We start from the raw sequence: 22,240 nt of genomic DNA, 5'->3' as shown, positions 1-22,240 counted from the left end.
AGGTATTGTCAAGAGTCTGGTTACCCTAGTTTTGTAGCCCACTTAAGTTTCAGTAAAAGAATGGCAGCATCTTCTTTTATCCCAATTTTTAAAATATTTTATTTCTATACCAGATATGCCTACACTTCCAAAATGCTTGGATCACTATCCACTTAAACAAGATTGGTGTTCTCTGGCCAGACAGGCTCTGACCATCTTTAAAGACTTTATTTTTTTAGAGTAGTTGTAGGTTCACAGCAAAATTAAGAGGAAGGTACAGAAATTTCTCATACGTCCCCTGCCCACCCCATAGGCACAGCCCCTCCCTTTACCAACATCCCCACCATAGTGGTACTTATATTGCAATTGATGAACCTACATTGACATATCATAATCATTCCAAGTCTATAGTTTACATTAGGGTTCACTCTTGATGTTGTACATTCTACAAATTTGGACAAATATATAATGACATGTGTATATTATTACAGTATTGTACAGAGTAAAGTACTATAAATCCAGCTCTAAAAGTCTTCTGTGCTCCATCTGGTCTTCTTAACTCAAAAGAGAGTTCAGAACCTTTGGTCAATAGCCATCACAAAACTTTCTGAAAAAAATGGAAAGGTCTACTGTGATCTTCAGATAAGTTACATAGAACAAAACCACACAGCATTTTAAAACATAAAATTCATGATATTTCAGGAATATTTCATAAAAGGAATCATCAGACAGCAGTCTAATCAGTACATCATTCTGCCAGCCTTAGTGGTGATTCTTAGCTCTGATTTTTGATACTTCAAGTATAAATACAGAGACTTTTAAATAATAGTGCATGTATATATCAAAAAGTAAGTTATTTGCCTTTTCTCGGATTTTTCTCTAGTATATATAAAATTGTTTCAAGACACTGCTAATCATATCTAAAAATAATGTGGAAAGTCTCTAGGTCAGCTAAAGCATAAAATTCTTTGGGATCAGGAATTCAATGATATCCACCTTTGATCAGGATAGTAAATTGCTTATAATGAGAAATAACTGTCTTACACCATTAAATTAGTATATTGAGGAAACAAAGAAGTGAAGGTAGTTTTTCAGAAGACTTAATGACCTTGTGACTTGGGAAAATTTTCTCAGAATGTTAGGCTTTGTAGAAGTATTTCCATCTACATCCTTGATTTCCAAACCACTGAAGAAAACAATATGGAGATAAGAAAAACATGGCTGTTGCCTAATTACCTGGAAATAATTACTCCAGGAGAAAACTTAGGCCATGAGGTCAGCAATGGTTGGTATGGTTAAACTGTAAATTTGTATTTCCTTGCACAGTCTTTTTGGTATTATTATAAAGTATTATAAGGTTTGGTATTATTATTCTAAAGTTCTAATTTAGTTTTTTAAAAATATTGGTTGCCTGTTATTAAGGCAAGCATCATGCTTTAGTTATCAGGTACTTCCTGATAATTATAAAGGACCTATTTTCATTGTGGAAAATCTCTCCTGTAGACAGGTAAACAATGAAAAATAATCGTCACTTATTTGATATTCTATAGGTTATGGTCCAATGGAGCCCCCTAGTGGTCAAGAAGACTCACTCCTTTTGGATTTCCCTTATGTGATTCATTTAATAACACAGGCTATCATTTGACTTTCTTCTCCACAAAATGTCTGCTGTGTGGAAACTTTAGCCTGGGCTTGGAAAATCTACTTATCTAGAATTTTTTCCAACTCCCTTGAAAGGCCAACTTTTTTGTTGTTTCAAATCCTGGGAATCCTTTGAGGAACAGGAGCCAGGATGGATATTAGAGGTTCTGGCACAGCTAGTTGCAATGACAGTTGTGGTCTTTGAGCTGCCTGAAAAAATGGCTGTCACTTACAGCGAGGGGTGGCTGAGCTAGTCTAAGACAAAGCTGGACTTGGCAGGGCACAGCTAAGAAGGTGTTAGCATCCCTTTGCTAGAAGACAATTGGAAAAAATGTAATGTGTGGGAAGCCAACTAGTATTCTAGTTTGGTTACACTTTTACAATAAGAGGGACTTATATTTATCTGAGGGCTGTTAGCTCAGTTCAAAAAGCTGCAACATACCTCATCCCCACCTCATCCCCCGCAAAAAAAAAAAAAAAAAAGTGCTACTGTAGAAATTGGTTTGCTTTCCAACATACTGGGTCAGTGATATGACCTTAGATTATTTTTCTCCCTTTTTCTGTTTAGCCAAAAATCAAATATCCTTGGAACTATTATGATTATGAGCATGTAAAGAATGTCATATTGATATGGAAAGAGACATCAATCAAACTCCTCTGCACCTCCCTCCACTTTATGAACCCATTGCCTGTAGAATTTAGCTGTCAGTTCTCTGATAATCATTTCCTTTCAAGCATACACTGAACTACTTGTATATAGTAGTTACCAGTGGTAACAGATTTAATGTACTATTTAAAAGAAACAAACAAGCCAACCAACCAACAGCAACAGCAATATATTGCTTGTATTCCAGTCCCCAAAATTTTCTCCTGAGGTACATAAATGGGATGTTGCTGACAATGAGCTGAATGCAATGGTCTACAAAATGTGGGCATTATTCCTGTAGTTAATTTGAGTGGCGTCGGTGAATGTGAGCTAATTCTAATATGTATTGTCTCTGGAAAATGTGTCATTGTTAAATTAGCATTCTCTCATGACTGGCATGCAATAAAAAGGACTGTAAAATGCAGCTCTTTGAAGAGCCTTCATTAGCCTAACATAACTGCATCTATTCCCTTCTCTCTCTACATCCATAACGAGGTAAATGCAATGTATTTTATAATGTTCTCATTGTTCAGAGAGGAGAGAGGGTCACACTGGGAAGTTTAAACATTACTTGTTCTCTTCCCACACTGTGAGTGGAAAGCCATGTCTATTGTTAGGCTGTGGGTTGCATTCAACAAACGGGAGGAAGTAGCTACCCACCCACCACGACCTCCACCACGCCCTGGAATTGTCATCCTAGGAGGTTTGCTTCCCAACGCCCAAGCACCCGCTGCTGAAGGAGCGTCGTGCCTGGTGCGCACAAGGGCGCGTCCATGTATTGCCGCCCTAGCTGGTCAAGGCCACTAACATTGTTATGGCCGCATCTCCTGCCCATTGCTAGCACCCATTATGTCCGCTGGGAGATTAGGAGTGAGGACCCCGCAGCGCCTGGAAGCGGGAGAAGCCTCCGGAGTCAAGCTCTGCAGGGGAAGAGAGGGGCGGGCAGGGGACTAGGGGATCCAGGGGTGTGAGGCCAATGGAGAGCCGCCTCGCCCTGCCCCCCTCTCCCCCGCTTGTTTGAGACACTGTCAGGCTGAGAAATAATGGGCTCTGGTTTGAGGAACTTGGGGACAGAGGTGCTGCCACGGGCAGCCCGTCCAGCTCGTCAGTCAATGAACAATTGAGTTGATGGCTTTTGTACACCTCCCCGGCTTGAGGGTTTGCTTTAAGTCACCTCTAATCAATCAGAATTGTTGCTCCAAAGTCTACCTCAGAATGTACAGTGACTGAGCGAAGAGGCAGGACCCGTTCGCTCTGTTCCTCCCCTCTCCTCTCCTCTCTCCTCCTCCCTGCTCCCCTCTTCCCTCTCCTCTACCTTCTCCTGCCCCATCTTTCTTCCTTTTAAAGCAGTCTGAAGGCAAGCTGCACACGGGATTATATGGTATTGGGTGACTCAGAGAAGAAAAGAGGTACCTGGAAAGTTGGGAGGAATGATCAGTTTCATTCAAGATTCTTTTTTAAAGAAAAAATAATTCTCAGTACATGAAACAGGGAAAAGTTAGGTTAGGACCAACATGCCCCATAGGAAGAAAGGAGAAGATGGACTAGTAAAATAAGCATTGGAGCACACTGTGCCCAGCAGCTAGCATGAACTAGTAACCTGGGGATATCTGTCAGCAACAGTTGAAAACCAGTGGTTTCGAAGTCCACGTAAACTGCACTTTGGAAGGATATGTATGATTGTATTGGTCTGTTAAAAGAATGTCCATTATTTTCTTTTTCAGTAATTAATGGTCACACACTGTGTTTGCGGCTATTACTAGAAATTGCAGACAACCCAGAAGCGGTTGACGTGAAAGATGCCAAAGGACAGTAAGTGTTCCCGTGGTTGGCCTGGGGTTGACATTTCAGTCACAGAAGGTGATTGGTTAATTTGTTAAGCAGCTAGGAGGGCTGACTGCTGAATTTTAGGTGGGGGTGGGGGTGGGGGAGCTTATATGTTTGAGTGAAATTCATGGTTGAGAACCCTAGAATAATGAGGCGACTTTGTGCTAGACTATATATATCCAAGAAAGGTATGTAGGCTGGTGTGTGTGTGTCTTGATGAAAAAGAGCCAACTATTTATGTCATGTATCCTGGCCTTTTAAAAACAGTCCTCTTTTGTTCCTTTTTTTCTATCCATTTTACCCTCTTTTGAAGCTGCTACATTCCCATTTTAAAATTAATACTGGCAATGACCTCAAGAAGTTATCTCAATCATTAAAATCCTTCATAGTTTTATACTTCCCTGGGTTTGTTTTTCCAAAGTCTTTTCCATCTGTCAGTCCATTCCTATGCCCAGTCTTCTCTTACAAATTTGAAATACAGAGCTAAAATGCTGTAGTGACTCACCGCAGATATATGAGTTAGTGTTGAAGTCAGAACCGGGACCCCTCCCCCTCCTGGATTCCAGCACTATCTTTTCCTAGATTTGTCAGGCTTTTCCTTAAGGCAGTGATGCTTTGTTCAAATGAAAGACTGAGCAAACACCAACAGAGAAAATTACGAGTACAACTACTCTGATAGAACAAGAGAGTCTCCTTACACACACGCAGTCCGTACTCAATTGGTATTTAGTAAATGCTATGTAGTTTTGAGAATGATGGGATTGTAATGAACATCTTGAGAAGGAAGCTTTCCCTGCCCCACCCATATTAATCATTCCACTGATACCATTCCATGCGGCCATTAAACACCGGAGGCAGATAATTTATTCCAAATAGCACATAGCACATTGGGGGCACTCAAAATATCAAGCAACTCTCCTGGAGGGGTTGGAGGTGGGGAGAAGGAGAAGCAAAGACAAAGTGACAGAAAGACAGAAAGGAGTCCTCCCACTGGAAGTGATAAGTAGTTGTTGTTTTTTAATCTTCTAAAAAGCCTAATTTATCTCTCCCTAGAACCCCACTGATGCTTGCAGTAGCATATGGACACATTGATGCTGTTTCATTGTTACTTGAAAAGGAAGCAAACGTGGATGCTGTTGACATCATGGGATGTACAGCTTTACACAGAGGGGTATTTACGTCTTCCTTCGTTTCAGTCTGTTAGCAGCTTTGTCGTTAGGATGTTGTCTCTTTTCTTCCCCATAGGAATTTTTAGTAAAATGATTGTTTCCAATTAACCTCAGTCAGACTAAAAGAAATTATAAAATCTTTTGCAAAAGTAAAATAATGGCAGGTATTCTTAGGTCCTGTTCTTGAGATTTCATGTTAGATTGTGATAATAGATACATGAACTCCTACTGTGGGTAGAATTAGTTCTGCTTTCTGATTTAAAACACACATCATAGAAACTTTATAAAACAATTGTTTAAAGCACAGAGAAGAAAATCACAATCACCAGTAATCCCACCTCCTGGAGATAACAACCTTTTTTTTTTTGGTTTATATAACCAATCCTTTTTTTTTTTCAGTATATAGACTTATTTTTATTTTTTTAAAGAGAATACTGAAGATACTATTTAGAACCTACTTTTTTCCTTTTAAAATATCAAGAACTTTTTTCCATGTCAATATTTTTCTGCTCCATTATTTTTAATGGCCCATTGTGATCAGCTATCATAATTTATTCCATTGATTACATAGTTTTGAGTAGTCACGCTATTTCTAATTGCTCTTTATTAAAAATGTTGACCTATTCCCCACCTGAAATATGTATACTGATCAAATATGTATCCTGTGGACAGTTTTCTGTACACATTCTGCTGAGTTATTTTTTTAAAGCTTATCAAGGAAACTAAATCAAACAAAAGCGGAAATAAAAGTGCTGTTTGGGTCTGGTGCTGAATACAATGGTCAATGAAAAGAAGAGGAACTCCAAGTTATCAGAGTCATAATCATAGTTCTTATTCCTTGGGTACTTCTTGTGGGCCATGCAACAGTCTGGGGACTCTACATATCTTACCGCACAGTCCTCACCACAACCTGGGGAGGGGGTTTTCCTTATTATTATTCCCATTTACAGGTAAATGAAATGAGACACAGAGAGGTGAATTGACCTGTCCACGTTTTACCAGGGGAAGCCAGGATTTAACTCACATCTTCCTGATTTTTCCCCAATAGCATGACGCCTTTCATGGTTATGTTTAGAGAGCCAAGAGACATTTCCAAAATGCTGACATTCACATGGACTTTTCTGATGTGAATCTTGCTGGTTGTCATGCCTCTCTCCTCTGAAGTAGGGCAGAGTTTACCTCCCATAGACCCAGCCATTTATGTCCTCTTACTCTGAGCCCAGCCTGACCTAGCCGACTGCTTCACTTCCTGGGTCTTCTGCCCTTCTGAAATTTGTTTTGTGTTTTTAATTGCACTGTATCAGATTATTACAGGACATGAGGAATGTGTGCAAATGCTGCTGGAACAGGAAGTGTCGATTCTCTGTAAAGATTCCAGAGGAAGGACACCCTTGCATTATGCAGCTGCTCGTGGCCACGCCACGTGGCTGAGTGAGTTGCTCCAGATGGCACTCTCAGAGGAAGACTGTTCTTTCAAAGATAACCAAGGCTACACGCCGCTGCACTGGGCTTGCTATAATGGTGAGTTGATTGTCATTTGACTGATTCTAGTGGTCTTCCTATCCCAGCACCACTGTGATCTCAGTGGAGGTGAGAACATCGCATAATATTGTGAACTGTGACTTCCAACCTTTCTACATCCAGGATACCTTTTGTTTAGTATTTTTCCCTTTAGGGCTACCACGATGCCTCAATGGAATAAAAATTCACTTTCTCCCTTTTTGTTAATTAGTAATGTATAACTCCTAATCAGAGTTATAATCAAGGATCCTACAATGTTTAAAATAATACAGCTAAAATTTTTTAAAATGACATAATCTGTCATAATTGACTGCTAGTCAGACTACTAGGTGAATGATTTGTCTTTTGGCATTTCTTTTTCATTTCTCCCATTTATTTTGTTGAACTTGTAATTCAGAAAATATAAAAATTTTTATCACTTATTTGAGTAAAAAAAAAAAGCATGCTAATCATAACATTTCAAAAATTAAGTCTCTGTTTCCAAACTCACTTTCTGATGTGCCTTATTTAATACTTTTTCCCTTGGAAATATAAATATATACAATATATGTTCATCTGTTTATAAACTAGAATTATATAACAACTATCATTATTTAACTTTCTTTTTTGCTGTTGTTTACTTAAGAAATTGTCCAATAATGGGGCAGAGGTATACTAGTCATTATAAAAAGAAGCTTTCTTTGGACAGAAGAATGATGCAGGCAGCTCCATAAAATATAACAGAAATTACTATAGGGCAATTTCCTTACAGGGATGTAGGGAAAGAGCAGACAGATGACCCAGAACTTTGTGCAGATTGTTCTCCACTAACAGACCTCTGTTACAGTACTTTTTTTTTTTTTTTTTAATGATATAACTCAGGCACTCATGATTGACAGGCAAAGGGACAAAGAATGCAGAACATACCAGGGGCCATACCTCCTGGTGGTCGTGTGATGGCAAGTGTTTATAATCAATATTACCACCAGTTTAAATATTTATCATGGTTGTCAGGTCATTCTGGCCGTTACTAACAAAAATTTTATGGTACATCTTATGGAACACAGATAATCATCAACTAGAAGGCTTTGATATGCCTGCTAAGGACAGTGAGGCTGATCAAAGGTCACAGCATGAAAGAAATCAGGACACAGAGATGCAGTTCGTTTTGTTCACATCTACTTCTGTACACATTCTATGCAGATATCCTTACAAGTTATTATGTATCAATATAAATCAATCTTCTTAATAGTGGTATATTTCATGGCAGATAAATAGATATAGATTAATATGTGGTATATTTCATGGCAGAGAAAAATATAGATTAATATGTGTATCAGAATTTATTATTTTTTCAACTGGATCCCTATTGATAGACATTCAGATTGTTCTCAGGGTTTTCTTTTTATTATAAGCAATGCTGCAGTATGTATATTCATATTTTATACCTTCAATTCTGTCAGATAAATTTCCAAAAATGAAATTATTGACGAGGACATGTATGTTTTCTAATTTTAATACATTATACTATTTTACTTTGAAAAAGGGATGTAATTTATTACTCCACCAAACATGTGTATAAAACTTATATTTCCCCAAGCCTTTGCCTGCCCAGGATGATATCATCTTTTTCCCTTCTGTGAATATGAAGGGCAAAAAAGGTTATCTCATTATTTCACTTTGTGTTTCCCCATGTAATAGTGCCTTTATTTATTTGTATTTCTTGTCCTGGAAATTACCTCTTCCATCTGTTGCTTATTTTCTTATTGAGTTTGATCTTTTCTCATACGCTTGTTGGAACACCTCGTCTTGGAGATATGAATCCTCTCTGTGTGTTACGTGTCGCAAATGTTTCTTCTCAGTCAGTCGTTTCTCTTTGTTCCTTGTTTAGGATGTCTTTTTCCATGCAGAAATTTGGAACTTTTGTGTAGTTGAACATGTCATATTTTTATTTCATGGAATCTTGGTTTCCAGTCTTGCTTAAGGTCTCCCACCCCTAAGTTTGTATGGATATTTTTCCATACATTGCCCACTCTGCTTCTATAATTTTATTTTTCTATTTTCAATTCTTGTATTAAAATTTTCACTCAGAAACTATGATTACTGGGTCCAGGAAGATTTTTGGGGTGCTCTAATTTAAGACATTTCATTTCATTTTCTTTACAGTCCTCTTTTTTTTCATTGGCTCCAATCTCAGTAAGAGCCAAATTTTCTGATTGCTCAACTTGGTTTTGTTCCCTCTCTGACACTGGAGAATTGCCATTTTTAACCTATGAATGGGTCAAGCTCTGAAATCTGACAGGAAGGGGAAGATGTATTGGTTATAATGGTAGGTGGCAAACCCACCAGACCACATCCTCTTCCCAGAGGTGAGGGGATGGGGAGAGGAGGGATGGCAGGCCTCTGTTCTTAGACCTCTCCCAGTGCTAACAGGGGAAGAGGACCAGTTCTCTGCTAAGCAATTTCAGTGCAGTCTTCTTCCCAGAATCCCCTCCATGAGCACTTTGAAATATTGAGTCATTCAAGGATCCCGGCCCCTACACAGACAGACCCTTAGTTTGGGATTCATATAGTCTCCAAGAAATGGTATGGGCCACTGCTTTCCTAAGCTAAAATCCTTTGGGGGAGTTTCAGTCGAGGGTTTGAAGTGTTTAGGTGAAGGTTGGGTATAGTTAGACAGCTAAACAATATAACTTGCATACATTTAGGGGATTTTTGTCCTCATTACTTCATATGTTTTTTAATTCTCCTAAAAGAGTCTCACTGTTTCTCATTATAGGTAAAAGAAAGCTTTGATTTGTGTTTCAGTACTTAAAATTGTCTGATCTACATCATTCTAAGGTAGAATATTAGAGAACTCTAAGTAATTTAGCGCTGAGTTCAGCCAGGAAGAGGTTGCAGGACAACAATCTGTATTTTAAAGCCACGTAGCTTTGCCATCTTGCCTTAATAACTGTCCATCACTTCACAGCCCCATGCAGGTCCTTTATCAAGTAAAGCTCCCATCATCCTGTGACATCGGTAGGGCAAGTATTCCTAGTCTGATTTTTTTAAAAAAATTAATTCCAGAGAGAGGGGAATGGAGGGAGAAAGATTGGGAGTGAAACATAGATGTGAGAGAAACATTGATCTGTTGCCTCTTGCACATGCCCTGAGGACAGACCCACATCCCAGGTGTGTGCCCTTACTGGGAATTGAACCTGTGACCTATCAGTTCGTGGGGCAATGCCCAACCAACTAAGCCACACTAGCCCGGGCTAGTTCGATTTTTTATATATGAGAAATTGAGGCTCACAAATACCAAGTGAGTTGCCTTAGTTCACATAACAAGTAAGCTAACAGATCTGAGACCTTACTTAAATTAAAATTCAGTTGACTTGGTAACTACTTGTCACTTGTTGAAAATAATTGCTTATTTCATTCCTGTACTTCTTTTTTTTAAAATACTTATTAGACACATATTATTTACCAGGAACTGGTGTTGGTGCCATTTTAAACACATATAGTATTTTATAGTCAAAGCCTTTCACCTGCATTATCTCAGATACTGTTTTCTATCAATCACATCTTATCGTCTTCACTAGGGTGCATAATTATAAGTGAACCTATTCATTTGGACAAAAGGGAAATTTCCTATTGTAAATATGGGCAAACTGAGATGTATTAGGCATTCATCTATCAAGAACTGAGCATAATATTGAATCTGTTCTGATTTCAAGTGAGGTCTCTATCTATTTCTCTCCACCAGACCATATGGCCTTCATTGTTTTATTTGTTCATTATGTCTGGAACACCTGTGAGCAGAGTTAATAACATTTTAGCATTTTGTGAACTTTATTCCATGAAGAACGAAACTTCAGCCAATTCAAGAAAATTCATAAGCCAGAATTCAGTACTTAATGATAAAAAATTGATTGTGTTGGACAAAATTTCTTTCTTGCAAACTCCCTAAATTCTTTTGCTCCCTTGCAGGTAATGAAAACTGTATAGAGGTACTTTTGGAGCAAAAATGTTTTCGCACATTTAGCGGCAATCCCTTTACTCCACTGCACTGTGCAATGTAAGTAGACTTACGGAAGTTAACAGCATTGCTTTAATTCTTTAACTACACATAGGGAAATTGCCTTTTAGGGAAGGAAAAAGCTATTTGCTTCTAGAAGCAAATAGGTCTGATAGCAAAGTGTGGTCCCTAGTGTTAATGATTGTCCAGGAGATTTTTGTGGAATGCCATGTTTCCAGGGGGACTCATGTACCACCTTAGGGAAACTGCATGGAGAGGTGGACTGAGAGCTTATTACACACCAGGTGAAGAGCTCTTCAGATATACTTCACATTTGTCAGGCAAATTCTGCAAATAAGATGGGGCTAGCAACAATATGCCTATGAATGATTAGAAAGACATTTTATTCCAGAAAATTTTCGTATATTGTAACTCTCTATTCTTCATATGTTCTAAAGGTTTTTTGTTGGGGGGATAAATGTAATTTTTGCTCCAATCTCATAGTGTGAACTGTTGTTCAGAGACTGTAGTGACTTTAAGTCAGACTTCAGTGGTCACCTGAGTCCTTTGTTCACCTGGGGGCCCATGTCACTTAGGCAACCATGATCAGCCAGGGGACCTAAGACTTGGGAGTGCTTTGTGTTTGCCTTATCTCTGGCCTTCACATGAAGACAGGTTATTTGATTGCAAGGATATTGGAGGCATAAAGTGGATCGATAAAGAAAGGATAAGAATAAAGAGTAGAAGTGATTTTAAATCAGAAGAACCATGTCTTTTTCACTTTGATATCCCCAAAACACCAAACATGATGCATTATAAGTGGTATGCAATAAACTCCTGCCTGGATGTAGGGGTTCTGAAGAAATGAGTGTGTGCCATTAGAACTGTTAAAATGGTAAAGAAGACAATTTAGATGATACAAACTTTCTTTAACATTCTGTGAAGCAGGCAGTGTCCACTCTCCAGATTTCAGAGACCTGTAAAGTGGGTGAAAGGCAGGAAGCTTTTGCAGGATAAAGAATAAAGAACAAGAAAGGGAAGGAACATCTGATTGGCTGGGGTTACATACCTGGCCTTACTTGAGTTATCATAAGAATGGGGCAATCACCCATGTAACTGGGTGATCACATACAGTTACTAAACAGTCTGGTTTGGGGGCAGGTGGAACATTTACAAAAACATGAAACCTGAAAGTTAAGTTTTGTTTTGCTGACATGATTTCCCAGGATCAGCGGTGCCTGGCCTGCCAAGGAAAGGTTAATGTAAGATCAATTTGACAATTCCTCCTCCCCTTTGATCAACCTTTGGTCAAGCAAGATGGTGTTGCAAGTTATTCTCAGTTATAATTTCCTCTTTGGATCGTGGTCTATATTTCACAGGAGATGAGGTCAAGTTGATCATTCCAGTTGGAGGAAGACCATTTGTTGGTTGACTGATGACTAAAAAAACCCTTAAGAGAATACACAACAGACCAGGGAGATAATTACTATTATTAATAGTAAAAGAATTCTTAAGGTTTGCAGGGTGCTCCTGAGAACAGGGTTCCCATGAACCAAACCAGCTAGCAACAAATAAGTCAAGAAATGATCCTAAAGAGGAGATACTTCTTTAAGCCAGTTGGCCTGTTCATGTATTTCATATCACTGTTTCCACACCCCTAGAAGTGCTTATCCAATGAACTTGTTCCTGAAAAACTGAGGCTTAGAAATTAGGGAGAAGTTTGTGACAGGCAAAACTACAACAGCTGTTTGAAGGTTGGATTACCCCCCTTTGCAATGGCCTGAGCTATGTGAACAATAGCACTGTCTTTCTAGGCCAGAGCAAGGCAAAAGGTAGACAAAAGAATCATAAACATCTTTATGGTAAAAGTTAGAAGAAGGATGGTCATTGAGGGAAAGAGGAATGGAAAGAAACACTTTTGATCTTGGGAGGAAGCAGTACATCTCGGTGTCAGCTACTTCTTTTCCTAGTCAGTTTGATTTTTGAAATCTCCAGTGTTTACACACGATCAAACATCAGGTGGAACCTTCTTCGGTTCTGAAATATGCACCCAAAGTGACACCTTATAACTTGGCAGGGGTATCCATGATCGAGAGTAGGGTCCTTTCCAAGAATCTCACTTTTGCAGTAACCTCAGAGAAAAACAACAACTGTCTGAAAATGACAAAGGACTTAAAAATGTCCATGATTAAAGATCTGCTGAGAGTTTATTATAGTGGAATTGACAAAGAGAGTTAATTATTTCTATGACACACAATATTTTAAGATGGTAAATGGAATTATGACTGATAACACTATACCAGGGCATATTTAGGAATATTATACAATTTCCAGAAAACTTATATTAATAACCTGTACCCCAAAATCATCTAGATCATGTAAACTTGAAAAAACATTTAGGTTAATTATTACATTTCTGAGAGTATACTCGATTTATTAAAGTGCCTAATTTTCAAGCTAATTAAATGGCACTCTTTACAAAATAATTTAGGCATTACCATCTGGAGGCAGAAAAAAATCACATATTTATAGTATACATACACGGACGTACATAAATACAGAAACAAACACAGAGATCTTATAGCTTTCATTTCAAAATTTTAGCCATAAGACAGGTATGATACTGCAAACTCACTAGTTTATAAAAGAACAGTCAAATTCAAATTGTGTTTCTAGCAGATGGAAGAAGTTAAGCTTACCTGCTCAGATGGCTACACGTTTTACTAATATTGGTGGGGAAGAATTCTAAGATTTTTCATTCTTCTGTTTTCAAATAGCTTTTCTTTTTATTTCTTTTTTTTTTTTCTAATAAAGATTACCTCCCTGAAGTTTGCATTTCAAAAAGATAGTACTCTGTTCCTAGAGAAGACTCAGTAGTAGAACATTCCTATGTCTAAGTCATGGGAAAAGAAGGCGAATTCCTCCAGGATGGATTTTTGTTTCCTAAATCCAGAATTTTTACAAATACAGCTTTTTGAGATAAATCGGGTAGCTTTGGGGATAGGTAAAAAGGATAGGTAGGCTTTTTCTGTCTTTATAAAGACTCGATTTGTAAGGCAAGGACAGTTTTTTTTTTTTTAATTCCTCAAAGAATTGGGTTGCAACCTGAATGATATCAAGGGACTATCATTCAATGACAACTTTAATTTGCTATTTTATATTAGGAAGAAGATCTTTAAGATAGAAATAAAAAAAATTCTATGTTCTAAATTTTGCGCTGTCTTTGATTCTCCCCCATCCCCCTGCACATTGTTTCGCTTTAGCTTGGGAAGAAATTCTAAAAAATGTTCCTATCAGGCTTTGAAAATCAGCTTCCAGTTTGGCCAACTTCTGACCATAGAACTACTTATTTTTTAAAAGTCCCTTCAAATATCTTGTCAAGTTTTCAGCTGAGAAAACTGTAAATATTCCAGGCAATATTGAACAACGCAAGGGTTGCCAGAGTTGTCCTCAAAGATACCACCCTTCCAAGATCCAGAGCCTCCCCCGAAGATAACCAAAAGAAAGAAGGACTAGGACAAACAAGAAGGCACTAGCTAATGTACCGCACAGTGACTCTAGTTAACAATACTGTAATTGTAGTTTGAAAGTTGCTGAGAGTAAATCTTAAAATGTCCTCAACATGAGAAAAAAGAAATTGTAACGACATGTGGTGATGGATGTTAACTACACATAACGTGGTGATTATTTTGCAATATGTCGTACACCTGAAACCAATATAATATATCTCAATAAGAAAAAACTAACTGGTACCCTAAAGAAGAAAATTAAGGCAGCAATAGCTGTCCCTGGGGGAAAAAAAGATTGATAAACAATGAGTACCTCAAAACTATATTTACAAGAATCTCAATTTGGGAAGAAAGAGACTACCTGACATTTTACCTTCCTCTCTTGATTGGGCACAACAGAGACTGGGGAGCCCTCACTCTCGTAAGAATTCTCAACTTTTGTCAGTTTCTGCCAGTTTTCCCAGGATCCTATCTGTAGGCTCTGGAGTGAGGCAGCTTTGAAGTAGTGTAGCCACAGAATGTACGAAAATTTGGCAAAGTTCTTCCATTGACTATTTTTGGGGGGTGGGGGGGGAATGAACCACTACCAGACAGGAATGTTGGCATATCTATCAGTTACCTGTCTAAAATTTTCAAAGTTGTAAAAACAGTTTAAAGACAATAAAGGAGTAGAATCAGATAACTTGAAGGGTGTGCTGTATGTAGACAATGCATACTTTTCTTTTCATACTCCAAAGTAATCTTTATTGTATTTTTTTCTATTATTATGCAGTCCCCTTATCCCCACCCCCACCCCCTCACAGTCACCACACTCTTGTCCACGTCAATGAGCCCTTTTTCCTTTTTTGCTCAATTAATCCCTACATCCATTGACTTTAATTTTAGTTTTCTCTTGGCTGTTTAGGGACTAAGTGGTAGCAGTTTACTAGAGAATCCCTCAAAATTTCATCAACCCTGGGAGGGGTCCACATAGAGTTCCTCCTTTTAAAGTGGATTATGGGAGTCGTTAAAGAACTTGCACAAAGCCTTCAAGGACAGTCTTTTCCAGTGTCCTGGCTGATTGCAAGTGAGACAGTGATTTCTGGGCCAGTGTCTTGATGATGGACCCCCTAGGAGGGGGCAGCAGGGGAGGCCCAGGCATTGATTAGATTTCTGCTGCTTGGGGCTATGACAGCTGTTAAGGCCACTAACTTTGAGAAGGCTTTTGTTTGTGTTCTTGTGGTCTTTTCAGAAAAGAAAGGCAACCCAGAGAAAGGATTAGTCGACTGTGAGTACTGAGGTAAAGGAGGATAGAGGCAGAGTAGTATAAGAGTCACATCAGTCTTAAAGTCTTTTGTTTTAGGCACCTCTTGTATGTTTAATTTTTATTAGCCTTTTGCAATGAATCTTTCAATAAGGCTATTTTGGAATATCGAAGACTTTTGGAGGCTTCTGCATACCAATAAAAGAGATATCCCCTCCTATTTGTTAATTTGGGAACACTTGATTTCAAGTGTGCTTTTAAAGTGAACACCCTTATTGGAACATTCCCCATAATGGCCGTTGTAATTGTAGACTGTCTTAGTAAGATTTTGCCGTTTTTATAGATATCTACAGTTTCCAGGACCAAAGTTCTTAGACATAAGATAAGCAGGTGTGCTAGAAGGTGGAAATCTCAATTCTTTGAAACTTGAGAACACCATTTCTAAGCTAAGCCAAATATACACCCGAGAGGAATGTGCCAGTGGGTTGGAGATTTTATGATGTTTTGTAGTGTACCTCATTACATGGACATTTCCTTGAGTTTGGCGACTGACCTAGTATTGGTCTCTTAGATTTGGGTAACAAGCTCTCTAACAGCTTTTAAGTGCTCGACCCTTGCCCACCAATTTTTTCAGTATTGGCTTCCAAGATTCCCATTAACAGTAGATTTATTATTCTTTCACAAGATTTCTTTATAGTGGCAGATACCTAATGGCTTTTAAGGGTCCAACTTGTTGTGCCCATTTAGATTCTGATATGTTGTTGGTCACAAATTTCTTGTCTTGATTTATTTCTCAAAGTCCGTATGAGTCTATTAGCAGCTGCCACCCACTGTGGAGTCCCGAAACCTTTCCAGGATCCCAGAACCTTTCTAGGAATTTTAATAGACCCCTTTGCTTTAAAAGTTGGGTGAAATTTGTTAGGATCTGAGAGCTGCATCCAGGGAATGAAGCTCAGATCCAAGAGTGACTTGCCCACTTGGTGAACCAGAGCGTGCTTTTCGTCCCGCGTACCTTAAGCAGTCGGCTTCAGACCCTGTCCTCATCGCCAAAACTGTTCACATGATTAAAGAAGACAATGCAGGTGATATAAACAAACTTGAACACTTCCTGAAGCAGTCAGTTCTCCAAAATCTTGAGAGTGGAGACTGCCTGTGTCAGGAAGTGTTCAATTAAGTTTGTTTGTATCACCTATGTTGTATTCTTGAAACACTTTAACAGAACATAAACCACAGGTATTTGCATAAGATTTTTTAAAGATTTTATTTATTTATTTTTAGAGAGAGGAGAAGGGAGGGGGGAAGAGAGGGAGAGAAACATCAGTGTATGGTTGCCCCTCACACATTCCCAACTAGTGACGTGGTCCACAACCCAGGCATGTGCTCTGACTGGGAATCAAATCGGCGACCCTTTGGTTCACAGGCCGGCACTCAATCCACTGAGCCACACTAGCCAGGGCTGCATAAGAATTCTAAAAGAATACATCAGATTGTTAAATATACAGTGTATAGGAAGATGGAGTAGGAAGGGATATATAATTTAGGGGGGAATATACAATTTTTTTGTGAAATTTAAAAAATTTAAATCCATTTTCATTTTAGAATAAATGATCATGAGAATTGTGCATCATTGCTACTTGGGGCCATAGATTCCAGTATTGTCAATTGTAGAGATGACAAAGGCAGGTAAGTGATCTTCTTCTGGCATGCCTCTTTTCTTATTGAAGCTTACTTAGTCTCTGCTTTGTGGTTGCAGAGTGGCCAGGCATCTTTTTACTTATTTTTTTTTTAATAAAAAGGTAATATGCAAGCATGTTTTTAAAAATTAAATATTATAAAGGGTATATAGTTAAAAGAAAATTTCCTCTTAGCCCAGAATGCCCAACCTCTACCACTGTGGAAGCCACTTTAAACTGTTCTTCGCAAATTTTCATATTCTTTCAGATATTTTCTATACATAGCCACAAACATATTTAAAAATGTATATGCTTATATTCTTTATATGCAAATGGAGCATTCTATAGCAATGTTCTGCTCTTAATATATCTTGAAGATCTTCCCATACTAAAACATTTACATTTACTGTATTCTTTGTAAAGCTGCATATTATTCATTTGAATGAGTATAATTTAGTCAGTTTGCCCTCTGTTGAAGAATATTTAGGTTGTTTCCAGCATTTTGCTATTTCAAAGAGTGGTGCAATTCATATGTGTCTGTTCATATGATCCAAATATACCTAGGAGATAAAACCCTAGACGTGGCATTACTTGGTTAAAAGGCCAGTAGTTTTTAATCTTGACTATTTCCAAGTTGTCCTCCTCAAAAATCAATCATTCACATTAGATAATGTGGGCTTAAAAAAAATAAAGCCAATTATCTACAAATTTTAAGGTGTAATTTTGAAAGTATCAAAGGGGAGAGAAAAGTCATTGGAACTCAAGATTAAAGTGGTCAGTAAAGACGTTAATTTCACTATCAGGGCCACCACCTACCTATACCCCCAACAGGTGACACTTCAGTGTCCACCCTGAGTGTCCTTTAGAGGGGGCCTGATCATTATCTCTGTAAACCAAGTTTTAAATCCCTAAGACAAAACCCTGCACATGTTTCTATGGCATTTGCAGTAAGAAAGTGTGTTAAGTAAAGGAAGCTAAAATTATATTTGTTTTAAATTGTTAGGACCCCGCTTCATGCAGCAGCCTTCGCTGACCACGAGGAGTGCTTGCAGCTGCTTCTGAGGCACAGTGCGCAGGTGAATGCGGCAGACAATTCAGGGAAGACGGCGCTGATGATGGCTGCCGAGAACGGGCAGGCGGGCGCCGCGGGTATGTGTCTGATGTGTGGACTTCTCATTTATGCCTCTCAAAACCAAAGTAATGCCAGATCAAGAAATCAGCTATTTTCTTGGTATATATTTATAAAAAGACCTACATTTTATGTAAGCCGCTTGACTCTACTGGCAACTTGTCTATAGTCCCGTTACTGGATCGTTGATAGACCTTATCAAAGTGAGCCAGCCCTTCTGCAGTGAAATCTCTCGACATAATCGTTTTACCTGGAAATAAAGCCGTAAAAACAATTAAAATTAATGCCTATAGACCTTGGATTTGGATAAAACAAATGTGACAATAAACTGTTCCTTTCTTTGTTAAAAACATTAAATACAATTATGTGAACTGTACTAATTTAAATATGTTATTGTTTCTGGAGTAACATCTTCAAAATGAATGTAGTCTGAGTGACTTTGTTTTGTTTTTTTCTATAGATATTCTGGTGAACATTGCCCAGGCAGACCTGTCTGTAAAGGATAAGGACTTGAACACACCCTTACATTTGGCTTGTAGTAAAGTATGTAAATGAATTTGAAACACTGTTATTTAGTGTAATAATAATAATAATGCCACTTAAATTCTATCTCAAAAGTGTGTTTCATGGCTCTTAATTAAGATGTACATTTCCCCAGGATGTTAACAACTCTTAAGTGGAATGGAATCAAAGGAGGAAAAGCAAAGGGCGGGCCCACACAGGGGTGATGAGGATGACATGCTTCTCATGGCATTTGCTACTAGCATTCTTGCTGCAGTCTGTCTTCATGCTGCCACTGTACCTGTTCCCATCATGCTTGTGACACCATAGTTTGGTTTTAAACACAAGTTAGGACCTTAGATATATGGCTTCTAAAATATTAGCACTTCCACTTGTTTCCATTTTGTTTCATTTGAAGGCAGTGTAATAACACAACCAAAATATGAGGCAAATAAATGGGTTCATATGCATTTCTAGCCTCTCCCTTTTTTTCTGGTGCATAGTTCAATGCAAATAATGCGTTGGGTTTTTTAATAAAAAATAGCTTTGTGTTCACATGTAGTTCAGGGTCCCTGCTTCCGTAAAAGATAAATGCTACATATAAATATATGACTTTACAAAAGTGGGATCATACTGTTTACAACCTGCTTTTGTTACTGAATCATATATTATGGATATCTTTCTTTTAGACATTTGATAATGTTTTAGAAGATGTACAGTATTCTACCTTAGGAATGTGCCATCCCTTAATCAACCCATTCCCTACTGTTAGATATCTGCTTGTTTTCAAGCTACTATAAATAATACTAATTGTGGAGAAATTTTTTTAGGAAGCCTTGTTTCTTTAAAATAAACTCCTAAATGTGAAATTATTGAGCCTGAGGCTATGAACATTTTAAAGACCAAATTACCTTATAATGAAGTCACAACCATTTACACCCCAGCAATAGTACATCAGAATGAAACCTTCAGCCCTGGCTATGTAGCTCAGTCAGTTAGAGCGTTGTCCTGACACATCAAGGTTGTGGGTTTGATCCCCAGTCAGAATCAACCAATGAATGCATAAATAAGTGGAACAACAAATCAATATTTCTCTCTCTCTCTCGCTCTTCCGCTTGCTCTTTCTTTCTTTCCCTCCTTCCCTTACTCTCTCTCTCTCTCTCTCTCTTAAATCAATTAAAAAAATTTTTTTAAATGAAACCTCAATGGAAATTTCTAAAATTATATTTAAGGGTCTCCCTTCTAAGGCATTGCATGTGATGCCGGTTGACACCAGTGGTGGTGGTTTATTTCAGCATAGTTACAGTATTAAAGGTGTTATCTATACCCATTGGTACCAGAAGCCTCAGCTGATCCTTTCATTGGTTGCATTTTCTCACTTCATGTTCTGAAAGGCCCATGGAAAACACAAAAAGCGCTCAGGTGCATAAAGTTTGTTTTAAGGTATAATTTTCATGAACAAAAGTGTAGTGCTTTTCAAATGTCACTGTGCCATTGAATCACCTGACAATACTGTTAAAATTCGGATTCTGATGTGGTAGGTCTGGAGTGGGGTCTGAGAGTCAACATTTTTAGCCCAAGTGACGCTGATGCAGCCAGACGCAAGGACTTAGGAAGCTCTGACCCCTTAACAGAGCATAGATCTGAAACTGTGAAAGTGTCTCTGACCGATCAGTTGATTTAAAAAAATTATCTACTGTCTTTTGTCATAAGATGCAGAGATAATTGCCCCTAGTTGAGGAAGAAATGAATATACTTTCTTGAAAAAGAATCCCTTCACAATAGAAGGCAGTAAGTAATGAATGATACAGACAATAGGTATAATGGGAATTCCAAGAATACATGGGTTACTGAAGTGGTTGGTAATTGAAGACTTGAAGAAGGAGATGGAACTTGATTTATATTTAATGTTGAAAGATACTTCTAATTCTACTCTGTTTACCAGCTGAACTATTATCTTTTCAGCTCTCTGGATATTAAATCTAAAAGTTATCGTAGAAATGTTAATGTTCCAGATCAGATTTATATTAACCAAGTCCTAATGGACCTCATTCAGAATCTTGAAGAGTCTAGGGTCCTTTGACTATTTTGCTTTTTAGAAGAAAAAAAGAATTACTTAGATTGTAGATAGCCTTATAAATTGTATATAGGCAAGGGGCATTCATTAAAAATTTTAAGTATAATGAAGTGATTGTTCCAGAACTTTTTGATGTCTCTGTCCTGTGTTGCTTCTTCTTTTTCCTTTATTAGGGTCATGAAAAATGTGCCTTGTTAATACTTGACAAGATACAAGACGAGAGCCTTATTAATGCAAAAAATAATGCACTGCAGACGTAAGTGTGACAACTAAAGTTTGATGCAGACCCAAATTCATAGTCATTTATTCAACAAATATTAAGAGCTTGCTTTGTGCCAGGCTAGAGCTGGGGAACACAGATGTGAAAGACACAGATCTGGAACTTGTGGGGTCTGTGTTTTCTTTGCTGATACTTCTATGGTAATATTATAAATTTAGTGGGTGGTCAGAAAATCTTATTGGCTGACAGATTTGGGGAAATATTTGTATAAATGTATTAGCATTATGTATTCTTACTGGAAAATGACAGTTTTATAAATCAGGTTCCCAGAATATGTTGGAAGAGTTTCTAAGCTATTTGCCTTAATTATACTTTAATGTAGTTCAGTGTCATCCTCAGTGTGAAAGATCTAAAAGCTGCTTCATTTTTTATTTTAGGAAATTACGTATTTGTTTTAAGGGCAAAGGAATATTAGGATTTTTTTTTTTTCATTAAAATTCCTAAGGAATATATAGCAGAATATACTTTGGGTTTTTTTTTAAACACTTTATTTATTTTTAGAGAGAAGGGAAAGGAGGGAGAAAGAGAGGGAGAGAAACATCAATGTATGAGAGAAACATTGTTCAGCTGCCTCTCACATGCACCCCAACTGGGGACCTGGCCCACAATGTGCCCAGGCATGTGCCCTGAACGGGAACCAAAATGGTGACCTTTTGCTTTGCAGGATGGTGCTCAACCAACTGAGCCACACCGGTCAGGGCAGAATATACTGGGTTTGACATTATTCTTTAAGATATTCTAAATTCAGTAACATTTCATTTAGTAATAACAAGAGGTTTTGAGATTTTATATATGGGTGATATTAAAGTCATATTGATGAACTTTATGAAAGAGTGATTCAAATGCTAGAGTAGAAATCAAAGGGTTTGGAACCTTCTAGAAAACACACTAGAACTTTTGTTCTTCTGGTTTCCTATTTCCTGTCACACAGCTTGTTTGAGATGCAGAGTAGTTGTAATATCTGTAGAGAAATCTGGACCAACATGGAAGGACTCTTTGGTCACTAGAACCTGGAAAAGATCTAGTCAACAAATCTCTTTTTTTCCAAGTAAAAACATTCATACAC

The 22,240-nt window shown here is 37.9% G+C and overlaps 1 protein-coding gene across 1 annotated transcript in view; it reads left to right on the top strand.

The window, feature by feature from the left end:
- ANKRD44 (ankyrin repeat domain 44) overlaps positions 1 to 22,240 on the top strand; it is a 304,111-nt gene that overhangs the window by 277,979 nt on the left and 3,892 nt on the right. The window contains exons 19-26 of the mRNA XM_090282096.1: positions 3,991 to 4,078; positions 5,147 to 5,264; positions 6,567 to 6,783; positions 10,735 to 10,822; positions 17,114 to 17,197; positions 18,191 to 18,336; positions 18,777 to 18,859; positions 21,068 to 21,150. Coding sequence (XP_090138222.1) covers positions 3,991 to 4,078; positions 5,147 to 5,264; positions 6,567 to 6,783; positions 10,735 to 10,822; positions 17,114 to 17,197; positions 18,191 to 18,336; positions 18,777 to 18,859; positions 21,068 to 21,150 — 907 coding nt within the window. The remainder of the gene's footprint in view (positions 1 to 3,990; positions 4,079 to 5,146; positions 5,265 to 6,566; positions 6,784 to 10,734; positions 10,823 to 17,113; positions 17,198 to 18,190; positions 18,337 to 18,776; positions 18,860 to 21,067; positions 21,151 to 22,240) is intronic.

Source organism: Furipterus horrens, unplaced genomic scaffold (assembly GCF_987537825.1).
Source record: "Furipterus horrens unplaced genomic scaffold, mFurHor1.1.pri manual_scaffold_1, whole genome shotgun sequence".
Taxonomy (NCBI): domain Eukaryota; kingdom Metazoa; phylum Chordata; class Mammalia; order Chiroptera; family Furipteridae; genus Furipterus; species Furipterus horrens.
This window is presented reverse-complemented; position numbering and strand designations above follow the sequence as displayed.